Source organism: Aedes albopictus, chromosome 3, assembly GCF_035046485.1.
Source record: "Aedes albopictus strain Foshan chromosome 3, AalbF5, whole genome shotgun sequence".
NCBI classification, from domain to species: domain Eukaryota; kingdom Metazoa; phylum Arthropoda; class Insecta; order Diptera; family Culicidae; genus Aedes; species Aedes albopictus.
The window spans coordinates 268,477,138-268,495,699 of NC_085138.1; the positions used below are offsets into that span (position 1 = coordinate 268,477,138).

An 18,562-nucleotide genomic window follows, 5' to 3' on the forward strand; every position below is an offset into this window, starting at 1 on the left:
GTGGATAAAAACAAGAACGATACTACCAAAAGGTATACACATTACTGTCCTTTCGATGCCATTACCTGTAGGTAGACACTACATCGCCTGGATCAATAAGGTCGGTTTTTGGAACAAAGATTTCCCGATTCCTTCGTCGGAAATCTGTGTAATGGGAAGTCAAAAAGTTTCTGCTAAACATCTGCTCTTATTTCTAAACATGTTACGAAGAATTTTCTACAGAGTTACAGGCCGGACTCGATTATCCGGAGTCAGGTTCTGGCGCTTCCCAAAACAATATCTCAAAAACGGAATGTTGTAAGAAGCTGAAATTTTGACTGATCACTAACCAAAGTTGGCATGACAAAATGTCAAAATTTCAGCTTTCTAGAGCATGCCGTTGACCAGATATATGTTTGAGAAGCATCACAACCCGACTCCGGATAATCGAGTCCGACCTGTATTGGCGAAATTCTAAAAGTTTTAAAGGGAATTTTGGAACTCAAGGCTTTGGCTTTTCATGCTAAACATGGGATCTATTTAAGTCGAATCCCAGAGCTGTTGAATCATTTTTAGAGGAACTCTGGTAAGAATTTTAGATAAATTATGTTGTATGGGGGTCTCCAGCTAGCCTAGTGGTTAAGAAGGCTATAGATCGCCAATCCGGAAACGGCGGGTTCGATTCCCGTTCTGGTCGGGAAAATTTTCTCGACTCCCTGGGTCTAGTGTATCATTGTCCTTGCCTCAAAATTCATGCAATGGCAGGCAAAGAAAGCCCTTCAATTAATAACTGTGGAAGTGCTCAAAGAACACTAAGTTGAAGCGAGACAGGCCAAGTCCCAGTGGGGACGTAGAGCCACAAAGAAGAAGAAGAAGATGTTGTAGAGTTCCGTTCATTTTTTTTTATTTTTAGAAAAATATGATTGAAAACTCAAGGTTTCCTTCCTGAATTAAGGATGTGGTGTATATAATGAACTTCTGACAAAATCTATAAATCCTTGGAGGAAATTTCTGCAGAAAATTGTGATGAAAATCTTACAGATTTTGAGAATAACTTAAAATAGCAATTCCCTCAGAGATTGCACCAGGTATACATCTAGAGCTTTGGCAAAAAAGACCTCAGCGATTGCACCAATTTTTTTACTAGCATTTTTTTTCTGAGAATTATTTTTTTCTAAAAATTTCCTTAGCAAATTCACTGTGAATTCTGTTTGAGGGCGAAGATGTCGTCATTAATATAATCATCATCATTAAAAACTCGCAGACATCTCGTAAATAACTGAAAGTTTCGCAATTAAAATTTATAAACTGTATTGCGGGTGAAAAGTAGAGTGCTGGAACACATCTTTTATTCAAGAATTTCAATTTGTAACAAGAAAGAAAAATGAACTCAGAAAACTGCTTTCAACTTTTCAATGATGACGATTATATCAATCACGACTTCTTCAAACTCAAACCACTGGAATCTTATACCACGAGGATAATCCCAAAGAGCGTTACTTTGCTTTATATAATTGATTCTATTTTTATTATTTTTTTAAATTTCATTTGAGCAAAGGAGCAAATTTCATTTGAGGAAAGAGGGCCCTCAAAACTATGGCCCCGGCCCTCACATGTATAAATCTGGGCCTGTGCATGAGCGAAAAGAGGACAAAAACCACTGCCCTCTTTGTTTTACTCATACGGAAACGTCAAAATGACCTGAGAATTGTCAAATCATGTAATGGAGAATAGAGTATGTTTGTCAACTCTCAAAATGTTGAAACCAGAACACAACTTTCCGAGGGGGAGGGAATCAAATTTGTTCCAGCCTTATCGAACATCCCGTTATGTTGCCCACTCTACCCCCACATCTCATATGAACATGAACGCACGGATAGAAGAATAAACTGACGGCATGGAAGGGCAAGAAATCTGAAACGGAGCACACTCGACGAGAGAGAGAAAGAGAGAGAGAAAGAGGGCAAGTAGATGACGGCACATACCAAAGTGTATTTTGCTATGCTGCCCTGGAGCTTAGGGGAGAATAGTTTATAGAGTGAAAAAAAGAACGATATTTTCGATAATTGGTTTGGCATGGTTGGATTTTGATCCGAAGTGAATCACTTCGGCTAGACAACACAATAAGCTGTGTAGGTCTACTACAGTTGCAAAAGCTATACCTTGTATGATTTTCAGAACAGGCGCCAATTGATTGTGCAATGCAAAATTAACAGTTGTGTTTCAAGGGAACAGGCTGAACACACTTGTCCGTGCATTTGCTATGAAGAATATTCTGTTACAAGTATCATTTTAAACATTTCTATAAATTTTGAAAACATACAGCCTTGCTGAGCAGTAATTTATTAATACTTATGAAACGAACACCAACAATATACTTCAATAAATGCAAACTGATAACGCATATAGCCCATATAGCCGAGGCGGTAAACGCACGGGTATTCAGCATGACCATGCTGAGGGTGACGGGTTCAATTCCCGGTCGGTCCAGGATCTTTTCGTAAAGGAAATTTCCTTGACTTCCTTGGGCATAGAGTATCTTCGTGCCTGCCACACGATATACACATGCAAAATGCTCATTGGCAGAGGAAGCTCTCAGTTAATAACTGTGGAAGTGCTCATAGAACACTAAGCTGAGAAGCAGGCTTTGTCCCAGTGAGGACGTTACGCCAAGAAGAGAGAGAGAGTGATAACGCATATTTCTGCAAACAAACGTGCCTCTAGAGGTGTCGATTCGTTGGGCAAATACACGGAAGCATCTACCACAAAGAGTTTTCTGATTTGATATCTAAATAAACGAATGACAAAACATATAGTTTCAAACGCTTTTCTTGGTAATGACGGAAAATAGATGACAGTAAGCTCTTCAGAACTAATCGAAACAGATTTCACAGTCGAGCCATCATTCATTGGCATGGATACACCCATGCGCGACGGAGAAACTTAACAGGGTGATTCTTCATATTTACTTGGTAACCTATCACAACCAGCTATGAAGAGTCTCTATTAGAGACCATTTAAATTGAATAATTGTGTCTGTTTCGACGAAATATAACTTTGAGAAACAATTTTCATTTATTATTTACTGTAACTAAAATATTACATTGATAAACATTTATTGTTAAACAGTTCCAAATAATGTAAGGATGAAAGCAACAAATAAAATCTTACAGATCCGTTACACAGTCTCATCGAAACGAGCTAACTTTTATTGTTTTATGACTCAAGGTGCACCATAATCTAACGGACGCACCCTGTTATCTTTCACTTCTACACCTCCAACCCAACGTGATTATGGGAGACAAGTGAATAAGCAGCACCAAGAGGGGACTCGCCAGCCAGGCAGAAATATATAATACTTGGTAAACAAACTTCACAGGCAGGCGGTTGATCGTTGTTGGGGCGAAGCTTTTGATGGCAAAACAGAAAGTCTATGGTGCCTTTATCATCGTTTCGTCCGGCAGTCTACTGTTTAGCATGCGGGTGACGGACGGTGATTACTTACGATGGGAAGGAATTTAAGTATGTTGCAAATGTTTGCCCCATTCTAACAAGCGCGGAATCATGTCAAATCAAGGCAAACTGTCAACTCTAGAAACCGAAAGTTCGGGACCGAATGATTACATTTTTCGACTTACCTCTCCGTGGCAGTTTCGGCCGGACGGTGTGTTTTCGGGCAGGAAGTATAACCGGAGGGCAATCAAAAGACATTGCTCGTTCCGATCTTTCCAGACCATCCGCAGCTCGGCGAGGCACGCTATCGGTGAGTCCGACCATGGTCGCACTGGGAAGCAATCGCCCAGCGCCAGCACCAGCGGCCGTGGATTTCTGCAAATAAAGGAAAACCAAAATAGTTTAGTGTCTGCTCATCACTCAGATAAGAATCGAAGCCTGACTTTGTGTCATACAAACTTAAAAATGTTCAAATAAGCTTCACGAAAAAAATCAGCCTATCAGGAAGAAATGGCTAGGAATAATGATAATTTCTATAAAACTTGATAATTTTTATCGTTAAATTTGTTGAGAAAGTTATGACAGATTATGTGGAAATATTCGCGGGAAAATTTCGGGACGAATTCTGTAGTTTTCAAATAAATAATGTCCAACTCAAACAGATATCTTTGACAAAATTCGTTAAGAATCATTTTATGCAAAATCTTTATATTTTTTTTGTACAAATTCCAAATATTATGAAGTGACATCTTCTAAAAATTCTTAGAAAATTGTACTACGGTTTTTTTTTCGAAAACTACTTTTAAGTTAATTTTAAATTTCTTCCCCAATGCTCTTCATTGGCTTTCCACAATTCCTATATCCTAGAAAGAATTCCGTCAAAAATTTCAAGAACTCGAAAAGATATTCCTATAAGCAGTTCCCCAGCAATGCTTTCAGAAAGTCCTACACTATAAAGTGTCGAGGTTAATTTTCATATATTAAATCACATTTTTCGTCACTAGATTATCCAAAATTGTTCTCAGATGATCTAGCACAAATAGAAAAAAAAAACTCCATCATAAATGTTTTCCCGAAATTACGCTGTCTAGAACGTTTCCTTGAGATTTTAGTTACATATTATATTGGTACAGGGCCGGATCTAAGGGGGGCCGGGGGGCCAGGGCCCCGGGCCCCCACATTTTAGGGGCCCCCACAAAAACCAATTTTGGTTCAAATACTGCTCAAAAACAAAGAAAAACTGCATTGCTCATCGCATTTGTACCTCCGAGGGGCCTTCACAACCGCTCGGGCCCCGGGCCCCCACAATCCTTAATCCGGGCCTGATACTGGACAATAATTTTACTGAGTTCTACTAGGAATGCCGTGAAAATTCCATCAGAAACTGCTAGAAGTGTGTCCAATAATCCACCGGAAATACTTCAGGAATATCGTTTGCCTATTTCAAAGCAATCAATGGAAATCAATTTTTAATTCTGGTACAATCCGCATAGCAATATTTGTTGATGGCACAAATTCCCCAAATGAAGGAGAACGTGCCTCTGGAGCCGACCTACTGATACCTGAATATTTGTTGCAAGTTTCCAAGAAACATGGACCTCCTAGAAATAGGGTATGTGTGCCATCAGTAATCTCACGCTCCCATATTCATCCTATTCGAAAACAAGCGATTATGGCACCGAGAACGGAATCATCTTTTTGTTTTCATGAGTACTTACTACTAACAAAAAATACAAAAAAAAAAAACAAAATAAACAGCGCCTCAATCCTTTTTTTGTATGATGAAAATGCGTAATAAGGGAACCAATACCCTATAATCAACATTTCTTTTAAAGATTCACAAAAAAACAAGAGCGATGTTGAAGGATAGGCATTTCTATTTCGGGCGAAACCTGAATTGAATTCCGGGCACACTTTCTACGTGCCACGTACCTAGGATGGTAAAAAATTATGATTTTAATCGTAGGTGTTTATTCGAAAAGTCGATCGAATTCTTCGCAACGCAAATCAAATCATGTTTTCAAAGTATAATTGAACGGAAAGCTTTTAAAATAAGGTGAACGTGGCTTGAGAATAACGACCAAAACATTTCAATTAATATTTTGCCCACCAGATTATTATACGTCAGCACAGTGCAACGCGGAAATCATTCTCTGTGGTTGTGAAAAATTATGTTCCGTATGCAGAAAATACACGCACACTTTTGCTTGCATCCTCCCTAGACGATGCTTTCGTTTACATTTTACCGACGGGGAAAAAATGATTTATTGAACAGCTTTTGCTGCATTCTGTTGCAGTAAAATCCAACTTTGAAGTGCTACAGAGCTTTTGTGGAGTGTGAATTGAAGGGTGGTTCAACAAGTGCATCTGGTGATGTGAAAATTGAACGGTGATGAAAATCAGCGCGACTAGCGGTTTCAGTCGTCTTGTGCAAAACGAGAAAAAATGTCAAGTCGCAAGTGAAGTGAAATTGAAACGTGAAATTTTGCGTAAATATTCGATTCCCAGTTCTAAGGAGGGTGGTTATCGATAGTCTACATCTTTTTGCTTCCATTAATGAGGCATTCGCAAATATAAGTAAGAATATCTCTAATGATTTGATATTTGTCTTCTAAGGAGACGGATATTAGAGCATGCGACAAAGTAAATTTTTACCCTATCAACCTTCTAGGGATAAGTGTGAACTTTTCACTTTATACAAAAATTAGGCCTGAATATTTGACAAGGAAAGAACTCAAGAAGCAACATCATTTTTACACTAATTAAAATTCGATCGAGTCAAACAAGATGTTTGAGCATTGGTTTCTTTTTGGACAAATAGTTGACCCTGTGTACTAACATTTTCTAGGAGTTTTGCACTAACTTCTCTGAAAATTCATTCTAACAAATCTCTAGAAATTCTTTCAGACATTCCTTTAACTTTATTAGCTTTCTTACAGAGACTCCTCTAAGAGTTTTTTTTTCAGAAAGTTCTCTAGATTTTTTCTTTCGTATTTTTTCTAGGAATACCTTCCAAAACCCATCCAGGCCGTTCATTTAGGATTTGTCTCCGTAGTTTTTTTTTTTTTAAATTCCTGTAGAGTTCCTTAGAAATTTCTTCTAAATATCTCAAGGAGTTTCTATTGGATAAATTAAATAATCTTTCAAAAAAAATTTTGGAAAAATTTCTGAACCAAAAATTTAAAGAAACGGAAATGACGGAAATGCTTAAGGAATTGCTGGAACATATAGTGGCAAGAACTCATAGCTAAATTTTTGTTATGAAGAACCCCCTCTGGAAATTATGTAGCAAACCCGGAAGACCTTCTAAAGGCAAAAGGCATTTTTAAGGGAACTCTCGGAGTATTTTTGAAAAAAAAAATACTCCTGAAAAAGGTTCTAGAGCAACTTTTGGTTTAACTAGTGAAGAAATTTTAGTAGAATTCATACAAAACTCTTTGTGGAATTCGTGACGTGAAATAAGCACTTTGCGGAGCAAATTTTGGATGTATATTTTGAGGAATTCTTAATTAATTTATTGATAAAATGCTAGGCAGGGATCTCCAGTGATAAGCCTTGAAAAACTTAAGTTAAATTTAAAAAAAAAATTCGGCACAATTTTTTAGCCCAAGCAACACATATGGTTACAAAACAGTGACGGCAGCATATGTAAGGGTTGTGCAGAAGTCACTGCGACTTACTACGCATCCCTTACATACGCTGCCGTAACTATTTTGTAACCATGTGTGTTGCTTGGGAGGGATCATTTGACTTGGCTTCGAAGGTATGGAACATTCGGAAGAATTCCCGAAGAAACTAGACCTGAAATTGTAGGAAAGAGATTAATTTGAAGAAACTCCTGGGGGAGTGAAGAGCTCATGAAGGAACTTAAGAACTTTTGAAGAAGCATTTCTCTTGAAAGCAATTTTAAAACTGATTCGAGGAACTTCTTAAGCTTCTTGAAGAAGCTTTTTGAGTTTTTTTTTTCTTGAAGAACCATTTAAGAGAACCAGTGGCGTACCCACTGGTTTTACGGTTAAACCAAACACCAGCCCCCTCCCCCTCCCAGGAGCAAAATTTGTAGAGCAAATTCTCAGTATAAAACGCTTTTAGCAAAAAATGTTTTTCGGCTGCGCTGCTATTTTGACACCACGACTGAAATTGAATATATATACTAGACTGGCCCAAATACAAAAATGTCGAAAAATTCCACGGGGCACCCTCTAGAATCGTGCCTTTGGATGAGAAGAACAATCTGTGAAAGATTCAGCTCAATCGGTTGAAAACTTAGCTGGCGCAAATGAGTTGAAGGTTTGTATGGGATGTTCCGTCCAAATATATGGGAAATTGGATGACCTCCAGTCTCTCATACAGCACGCCGGTTTGGCGAGTTCGATTTGGCTCAAAATTGAAGGAATAGGAGTTGATACCCTAATGAACAACTTTGTAGAAGTTTATATCATGATAAAACTTAATTTAGTTGCGGTTTTACCCAAAGAAACCAGGATAAGGACATCTTCCCTCGTTTACTCTCGGATGTTATATACAGCACGTGTTGGTCGGTCGTAGCTTGTGCGCTAGATCATAGGCAGCTATGTAATTCTATATTGTCTCGATACTCATCCACATGCGTGAGCAATGGAAATGAAGGAAAACAAAGCCGCCTATGATGTAGTGAGTATATTTCGAACGGCAAACACGTGCTGCATGTAACAACCGAGAGTAAACGGGAGAAGATGTCCTAATCCTGGTTTCGTTGGTTAAAACCGCAACTAAATTAAGTTTTATCATGATATGGTCTTCTACAAAGTTGTTCATTAGGGTATCAACTGCTATTCTTTCAATTCTGAGCCAAATCTAACTCGCCAAACCGGCGTGCTGTATGAAAGACTGGAGATCATCCAATTTCCCATATATTTGAACTGAACATCCCATACAAACCTTCAACTCATTTGCGCCAGCTCAGTTTTCAACCGATTGTGCTGAATCTTTCACAAATTGTTCTTCTCATCCAAAGGCACGATTCTAGAGGGTGCCCCGTGAATTTTGAAAACTTTTTTTTCGCTTCATACAAATGTGGGCCGGTCTAATATATACACTCCCGTTCAAAAGTTTGGGGTCACCCCCTCAAAAACATGTCATTTTTTTTAGGCCCATATCTCCGCCAATTTGCTTCCGATTTCAAAACCCTAGGTTTCATTCAAAAGATAATAAGTCAAAGAAACTTTGAACATGATTTAAAAGAAACTTTTTCAAAAAAAATTGTATGTAAACTTAACCCAAAGTTGCCAAATTTACTAAAAAAAAATGAATATAAACTTACGGCAGTGTCGCTGGAAGTTGGGTAGACCAAATTTTAAGATGAGAGCGGTAATATGACCCATTTTCTATTAGCTTTCAACTGCTTTTTACAGAACTTAGCTAAAAAATCTAGAAAAAAAGTTATTAAGTAAATTAATCCTTGATGTCATCGACCAAAAGTTTGGGGTCACCCCTCAATATGATGTATCGGCCAAAAGTTTGGGGTCACTATCGTAAAACATGGAAAAGTGATTTGATGATATCTTTGTCATCTTTCATTCAATTTTAATTCTTCTTGGCATACTTGAAACAAAATGAATGATACTTACTGCATAGACATTGAACCACACATATTTGTTGAAATTCACATACTAAAACTTAACGTAAAGTTGCCTCATTTTTTGAAGCGTGGTAAAATGTGCTAACTTTACATAACATTTTTATATACAAAAATCGTTAAATACGTTAAGTTGAAGACATCAAACGTAAATTTAGTTAATTATCTTTGAAATGAGCCAAAAATAATTAAAATCGAACTATAGATGACGAAGATATCACCAAATCACTTTTCCATGTTTTACGAAAGTGACCCCAAACTTTTGACCGATACATCATATTGAGGGGTGACCCCAAACTTTTGGTCGATGACATCAAGGATTAATTTACTTAATAACTTTTTTTTCTAGATTTTTTAGCTAAGTTCTGTAAAAAGCAGTTGAAAACTAATAGAAAATGGGTCATATTACCGCTCTCATCTTAAAATTTGGTCGACCCAACTTCCAGCGACACTGCCGTAAGTTTATATTCATTTTTTAGAAAATTTGGCAACTTTGGGTTAAGTTTACATACAAAATTTTTTGAAAAAGTTTCTTTTAAATCATGTTTAAAGTTTCTTTGGCTTATTATCTTTTGAATAAAATCTAGGGTTTTGAAATCGGACGCAAATTGGCGGAGATATGGGCCTAAACAAATGACATGTTTTTGAGGAGGTGACCCCAAACTTTTGAACGGGAGTGTACATATATAATATACCATAAAGGGGTTATATATGTTGAAGTCGAGCACAAAATCGATTTTTTTATTCTATTATCTTAAAGTTGGGTAAATGATGATGGTTGGACCAATTTGGGGTATTTTAATACGTAGTCAGAATTGAAGTCAAGTTTTACATATGCTGATAAACTTTTTGCATTCCATACTTGTAATTGATGGAAAGCTCTACTCTTCTAGTTTTCTAAAAGGCCGACAAAACATTGAGTTATTTTATTAATAATTATATAAATAGTTTTTATTAAGCAAAGAAATCTGATGCTGGTTGGACCATCACTGATCATGGTTGGACCAAAACTCTGATCATGGTTGGACCAACAGAAAAAAATAGTGTATTCTTTTGTTACATCGATCGATATGATGTTTAAAAATTATAATTCCAAACAATTAAAATATAATAGAAGCTTTATACTCTTGGGAATCAGTAAATAATTGAAGTATAGCATTATCTTACAAATTTCAAAAGCGCACGTGAACTTTTCTTTTCCGGGGTTGGGACCTGGCGCTAATGAAAATGACACTTTAGGGTGTTGTTCACTCATCTTCCAGCACCCGATGCAGCTAGTAGCAGCAGAGTACCACTGAGCGGTTGGGATTTTGAAGTTTCTTGGTGGGAAATCGAAGAGTTTCTATTCCCCTCCTTCACGGTGTGCTGAAACACGATTATTATCGAACTTTCATGAACCTCTTTTTTATTTCGTTATAAGTTAGCCTTAACCGTATTGAAAAAGATTCTGGGGGGTAGAAAATCTTTCATTGGGGAAAATTAAAATAAAATTGGTTTTAGTATTCTATCATTATTCTTATATAAACTTGTGTTATGAAAAAATTAATAAAAACTAAGCTCATCTTAAAAAATATACTTTTTAATAATAAATTTTAAAACCCTTACAGCGAAACGAGCGTAGGAGTTTTAACAACGAATAACAAGTTTTTTAGACGTTCGCTGTATGTACCCAACCCACTATAGTCTGCCAAAATTCATATATTAGCAATAGAGCATGACCTTCATGTGAAGGTTCTAATTTTTATCTGTTGATGGATTTCACACAGACAAAACCCTTTAACCCTTTGGAGACGGCATTTTCACTTTTCTGGATGCAACCTAGCTGGTCTAGAACACGTTTGTAAAGGTCAGTTTTCACGGTTGAACTAATGTGACCCATCCGTCTCCAAAGGGTTGAAGTTTATGGGACATGGTAACAATCATTTTCCATAATTTTTCGGCTTCGTTGCACCCTATGTCACCGTAGTGTATCAGTTATGCCTAGTCCCATATGGAATGCATGTAAAAAGTGCAAAGTGGAACCCAAATCAACAAATGTGTACATAACTGGTACAGAGTTCCTATCATTGGCATACGCCGTAATAAATACTAAAAGTAGTTTTGGACCCGTTTTTATATTTTTTGTTAAGTATGAAAACTAATCAATCATTTGACATATCAATGACATTCGACGGTTTTCTTCTAATTTTTGTAGAAATAGTTCTTCTTAGGTAGTGCGATAACTGGTACAGGGACCCTAATTAATACTAGTTTTTTATGTTCTTAAGCTGATTTTATACATTAAATATAAAAAATATGGTTACATACTTTTACAAAAGTTCAAACTTTTCCTTATGTTTACGCACATCAACATATACTACCCCATAATATACATTGCTGATTACTAAATGCGAATGTCAAATAATGAAAAAGGTATCATTGATCATCAAAAATCCCTCCCAAAGTAAATTTCTGGCTACGCCACTGAAGGGATCTATTCATTGATTTATGAAAGAAATTTTGAAGCATTTACCAACAAAATCTTATGAAACTGCAAAAACGAATGAATAAAACCTGGAGGAAAGCTCCTCAAGGAAACTCCGTGCAGGAAATTCTATAATCTAGACGAAATTTTGAAATAAAAACATCGTTGTAATTGTAATTTTATTAGTAACGATACCCTGTTGGATACATTCGTATACTTATTATCAGGTCAAGGAGAAAACAGTTGGATATTTTAATAAGGAAACTAATTAATTACATCTACTGAACAATGAATCTAACTGATAATTTGGGCTAATAGCTTGTATGAATTCCTGGGCAAATTAAAATATCCTAAATTAATTTATCGCCCCCTAAGGGCTGTTTTGAAGCTAGATAAAGTAGATAGCTGTTTAATATGCAAAAGAAGTTTATTCCAAAACAAATCTTTTGATTCATACTTGAACAAATAGTTGAATGTTTCCAATTCAAATACCTAGAACAATCTTTTTCAAAGTATGTAGGACGAATCTTTGTAGAGCTTGTTTGAAGAGCACGTGATCTCCGGGGAAAATGTTCACATCGACTTTAAAGAATTTAAAGAACTTAAAACACAATGCTGCAAATTTCAGTAAATGTCAATACATAATTGAACTTTCTTGTAGGTTTCTATGATTTGAAATAATAATTTCTAAAACACTAGTTTTGTTAGGGACCGTTCGTAAACCACGTATATTGTTGGATGTGGGGTGGTGGTTATGGCAAAAGTCTACGCTCCATACAAATTTTAAAATCTTCGTATGGACGGATATCTGAAATGACCAAAATTTGGCCTAAGTGGTTTATAAACAGCCCCTTACCGTCGTTCCTAATCAGTCCGTTGAAAAGAAAGGTCTGTCAGGTGTTAGCGTGAGGTTCTATCGATTTATCCCTTTATTTACAGTTCTGCTCAAAAGGGGTGAGTCTGAATCGACGGTTTGTGACGGCTACACAAAAAGAATGGTGGAGTAGCTGGGATTTGAACTCATGGAACATCAACTTCTCTCTCTCTCTCTTCTTGGCGTAACGTCCTCATTGGGACAAAGCCTGCTTCTCAGCTTAGTGTTCTATGAGCACTTCCACAGTTATTAACTGAGAGCTTCCTCTGCCAATGACCATTTTGCATGCGTATATCGTGTGGCAGGCACGAAGATACTCTATGCCCAAGGAAGTCAAGGAAATTTCCTTTACGAAAAGATCCTGGACCGACCGGGAATCGAACCCGTCACCCTCAGCATGGTCATGCTGAATACCCGTGCGTTTACCGCTTCGGCTATATGGGCCCTATAATCATCAACTTATGATCCTTGAAAATTTACTACAGAATCCTGAATTTACAATAAGCATCTAAGAAATAGAAAGTGGCATGAATTGCATCTGCATTTATGCCCATATAAAAGTTTTCATATCAATTAACTTTGGCCTTCTCCTGTCGAACACTCAAAAGCTCATAAAGTCATTCCCTCACCTCTCTAACCGATTCAAATATCCCCTTTTGCTTCCCACCAACATAAAAAAAAAAACATCCCGTGCATGATGGGCCCGCGATACTTACTCTTTTTCCGCTGCCGTGGCATTACATAAATTATTCACACCGGCCGCGGTGCTGTTATTTTCACTGACACATTTTCGTTGCGTCTGTTTTGGCTTCGCGTTTGCGTTGGTTTGCGTTTTGCTGTTGTTGTTGTTGTTGCTGCTGCTGTTGCTACTGCTGCTGTCGGAACTATTGCCACTGCTACTTTGACTGGCGGTTTTCTGACTCTGACCGGAAGGTACGGTCACCGAGGGCACGGTGCCCGTCGCCGTGGACAACGGGTTTGCCGTCGATGTCGATGTCGGTTGCGACGTCGATGGCGACGCGGTTGATGATAACGAGGATGTCGATGGACAGGACACGCCTGTCGCACCCGTTGCCGTTGCTGTCGTGGATGCAGCTGCTGCCGACGCAGCAGAGTCCCTGCTGGGAAATGTGATTTTAACGCCCTTGTAGAATGTGTAGGATCCACGATAAGCACATGCTCCACCGACGACCTGCGGAAATTGGCAGAAGTAGAAAGGATAATTAGATAAGTGCATTACAGGAATAGATTAATCATGTTGCGAGGAGATGGAATGTTCGAGAAGCGTAGAACTAATATTACTCTTAAATATCTGAGCGAAAATATGATGTCCATACCCCTTCAAAATTGATTGTGTGAGTTTTTATACTCTTATAACACAAATATTGATTGATTTGATATATCCTGAAAAAAAAAAATGTACGCATTCGGAATACCAATCTAAGATTTGGTAAATGGTAAAAATGAAGGAGCAATTAGGAACAGCAAACAGGATTAACACAGTGCACAGTGGGAAAAATCGACCCAAAAAACGGATCTTTTAACGCCGCTGGTTTCGGTACGTGAAGTTGACCATTTCTGACGTAAAAAATTACGAGAAATCGATTGGTGCTAAATTCATTCTCCGCACGACACGGAAAGTGGTCCATTTTGCCCCATTTTGCCCTTTTTTTTATACACAAAGAGAATCAAAATGTACTTTCAAACAACTAACACGACTGTAGATCATTGAAAATAGCTGCAGGTGTAATTGGAAGTTAATAGGAATCATAAGAATACTTGAAAGATCATTATAAATGCTCATTTTGCCTCATATGCCCCAACAACTGTCGGATATTAACAACTTTTCCTAATTTTGAATGGATTTTTAATGTTACTGACTTGAAGTTGATTTGTTTGGTATAAACAAAAAGCGTTAGATCTGTTATCACCAGAATCATCTTTGGGAGTTGTCCAATTTGCCCCATTTTGCCCTATTTTCATGAAAAAATGAGATTTAAAATGTATTGATGAAAAACAAATACTGCTATTGAACGTTGAAATTAGTTTTAGGTGCAATTGGAGGCTAACAGTTATCATGCGCATATATGAAAGATATTTTCCCTATTTAACCCTTCATGCCCCTTGAACTGCTGGATAATAACATATTTTGTATGGTTTTGTAATGTCGCTGGATGAAAAACATGAAGCTCTGGATCATTTTTTATATATGCAAATGCGGTTTATCGATTAATACTACAATCATTCTCGGAATGGTATAAATAGCTGTCCATTTCACCCCAATTTACCCTGATTTTTGCATGTAATGACTAAATCAATTTGCCCTGATTTTTTGTCAAGTAGGGTGCCTGTTCCAGTTATCGCACTACCTAAGGAAAACTACTTCTACAAAAATAAGAAGAAGACCGACAAATGTCGTCGATATGTCAAATGATAGATTTGTTTTCATACTTTACAGGAAAAATATAAAATCTGAGCCAAACCTACTGTTACTATTTATTACGGCGTGTGCCAATGATAGGAACCCTTTACCAGTTATGGACATACTTTTTAATTTCGGTTCCACTTCGCACTATTTACATGCATTTCTTATGGGATTTGCCATAACTGGTACACTATGGCGAAATAGGGTGCAAGGAAGCCGAAATTTTAAGGAAAATGATTTATTTCTATCATAATTTGAGCAAAATGTGAACTTTAAATGAGTGCAATCATCTTTTATGAACGTGATCTATTGTTCACATTTTTGCTTGATGATTTGCATCGTAAAAGATTGAAAATCAACTATGGCGAATTTGAGGTACTATAGCCATAACTGGTACACTCAGCCTAATGAATAAATTAATTTTCATTATTAGCATTGGTACTGAAACCAATGTTATCAAAAAGACATATATATGACTTTTTGTATAATTTCAGCTTTTGATGGGGAATTAAGGGCATAATAAGCATTTTATAAAATATGTCAAATATGCGCTAAACTGATTGAATAGGGCGTCTCAGAGCACCAAATTATATAAGGGGGATTCACTTAACAGCGTAAACTGATTAAACTAATTAAACGTCGCGATCACCAAGGCAATCTTTGATTATTTCATTCGCACAATTATGAAACATTTCAAATAAGCAGAAAATCATGGCTTACGCAGCAATTTAATCTGTTTAGTGAATACCCCTATATATTTAAGATGCCTCATATAATCAGCTGTGTGCATATTTGCCACAAATGAAGATAAGGGTTAATGCTTATTATACCCTGTATTCCCCATCAAAGTCATAAGTTTTAAATGTCCTTTCGATTACATTGGTTTCAGTAACAAAAGTCCATCAACTTGGACATAAGCAAATGGGGAATTCAATTCATTAATGAGGCGACGACAAATCAGGGTAAATTTGGGTAAAATGGACAGCTATTTGTACCCTCCCGTGAATGATTCTAAACCTTATCGATATAAAAATGATCTAGGACTTCATATATTGCAACCAGTGGCATTACAAAACAATAGGAAAAATGTTATCATCCAGCAGTTTTAGGGGCATGTAGGGCAAAATAGGGAAAATATCTTTCATTTATGCGCATGATAGCTGTTAGCTTCCAATTGCAACTAAAATTAATTTCAACATTCCATTACAGTATCTGTTTCTTATAAATACATTTTAAATCTCATTTTCTATGATAATAGGGCAAAATGGGGCAAATTGGACAACTACTGAAGATGATTCTGGTGATATCAAATCTAGCGCTTTTTGTTTACGCAAAAAAAAGAAATTCAAATCAGTAACATTAAAAATCTATTCATAATCATGTAAAATTCACAATTTCCAGCAGTTGTTGGGGCATATGGGGCAATATAAGCATTTTAAAGGATCTTTCATATATGTTTATGATTTCTAATAACCTCTAATTACATCTGCAGCTGTTTTCAATGATCTACAGTCGTGTTAGTTGTTTGAAAGTACATTTTGATTCTCTTTTTGTATGTAAAAAGGGCAAAATTGACCACTTCCCGTGCCGTGTGGTGAATGAATTCAGCACCAATCGATTTCTCGTAATTTTTTTACGTCAGAAATGGTCAACTTCACGTACCGAAACCAGCGGCGTTAAAAGATCCGTTTTTTGGGTCGATTTTTCCCACTGTGCAGTGGGTGACAACCAAGCAGTGGAACTACCAACACTACTGGTTGAGGTAAAGAAGGACCTTAAGTACAATTACATTTATAGTACTTATACTAATTGAAACACTTGAAGTACTAACTCTTACCTTACTGAACTCTTGATACAAAAAACAAAATTTATAAAATATATGAACAAAATATAGTTTCCGCGAATCTCGTCAATTTAAGGTGACACAGCCAAGCACATTCCATCATCAATAATAGATTTCCTTCCTATTGTACTGCCACGGGGCAGAATCTGAGGCAACAACCAGGGCGTAGGTATTCTGTGTTTCCATTTCCGCAGGGTTGTACCGAAAGAGACACATATCGCTCTTGAGTTCCACAACCAAGTGGATGCGATATCCACCCTTGTTTTCTCCACGGAGCCACCCATTTCTATATAAAAACCTCCCATCATACTACAGCAAACACTTCTGTAGTGCTGTGTGGAGTGTACTGTTTGTATACAAGAATCATGAATCGGTATATGCTTAAACAAAATTATAATTTTCTAAATTTTCAAATCATGCAGAAAATAGTAATAGTTTAATTTAATAGTGTAAAATATCTGAAATGAGAAAAATCTGTTATTACCAGCATTATTCGAAGCATGGTTGTATTTACAAACCCATCCGAAATACATACAATGGCACATACTAGGCTACCCCCTTTCGGATGGCTTGGCTGGCTTGAATTTGCGGCTACGGTGCTAGGCGGAATAAATGCTTTCCTTAGCCAGAACTGAGCCACAGAGTAACTGCAAACGTGAGTTTCAAAGCGGACCCAAATTCGCCCGTGTGTACCTACATTGAATGGATTGGATATGAGGAGGGTAAAAACCTGCCTCCCACCACTTCTCTCCCAAACCCCATCAGAAAATTTTCCTTTCCGGTGATGGAAAGATAGTCGGTTGTTTTGAATAGGATTTTCATTCCTAATTATATTTCACACATTATTGTAACCTTTTTTTTTAGATTTCGATGCAACCGATCTAAATGTTACGAAAAATCTTTTACAATATTGATCCATATTGGGTTGTCTCTTCCTCTCCACTCTGTTATGAAGGCCAAACACAATAACTGTATGGCATGGAGCTTGGTCGTCTCGGGGAAGGAGAATGGTAGTACGTAGCAGCATGACACGTTTGGCTACATGGTGAACGGTACGGAATAGGTATGTCTTGTGCTTCCTATTCTCATGTTCATTTTTTTATGCCATCAGAGTTACACGACATGACTGGGTTTTGATACGTTAAAAATAAACTGGATGAGAAATGGTAAGAAATGAGATTTGAAATACAATGGAATGAAACTCATATTGCGCATATGCATGGTTGAATTATAATAAATTGTATAATAACACTTTGTCTACCGTTAACATTTATATTGGCAAATAGGGTCTGGGACCATTTCGGCAGGGGGACCTATTTTGGGCACTTGCCGCTATAATTTCCCAAATGGTCCTAGACCCTATATACAGGGTGTTAGGTTCCTGAGTGCAAACTTTTTAAATGGTGATAGAGGACCATAAATGACGAAAAAAATTGTTCTACGCATATGGTCAAATCTCAACCGTTACGTAGTTATTGAACTCCCCATGTTTTTGACTCTTATTGCCTTAACTGGCTATAACTTTAAAATGGTCAAACTTATCGCAGTTTTTTAACCCTTATTCGAATGATTATTGAATTTTCTATCAAATGGCATCTTTGAACCGATCGGTTTAGTTGAATAACTAAGTTTTCTAGAGCAAATAGCCTAAAAGTTGTGTGTTTTAATTTGTTTTTGTCAATTATCTTTGAAAAATGCGTAATAATTTAAACTTCTTTATTTGGCAAAGTTGTGGCCCCTGTTTCACTCGACAATTCGTTCTTTGACATCAAACTTCTATCTCTTATCGTTTTCTTGCAATTTCGATTAAAACGTCTCATTTCAGATCAGAAATTTGCAATCGTCATGGAAAGCACTTTTTTGCGCACTGTGCCGCACATTAAAATCAAAATTGCAGGAAAACGATA

The 18,562-nt window shown here is 37.0% G+C and overlaps 1 protein-coding gene across 1 annotated transcript in view; it reads right to left on the reverse strand.

The window, feature by feature from the left end:
• LOC115257754 (protein split ends) overlaps positions 1 to 13,639 on the reverse strand; it is a 60,676-nt gene extending 47,037 nt beyond the window's left edge. The window contains exons 1-2 of the mRNA XM_029857684.2: positions 13,104 to 13,639; positions 3,618 to 3,807 (exon numbers count right to left, since the gene is read on the reverse strand). Of these exons, the coding sequence (XP_029713544.2) occupies positions 3,618 to 3,807; positions 13,104 to 13,624 (711 nt within the window). The 5' untranslated portion in view covers positions 13,625 to 13,639. The remainder of the gene's footprint in view (positions 1 to 3,617; positions 3,808 to 13,103) is intronic.
• Positions 13,640 to 18,562: the final 4,923 nt, after the last annotated feature.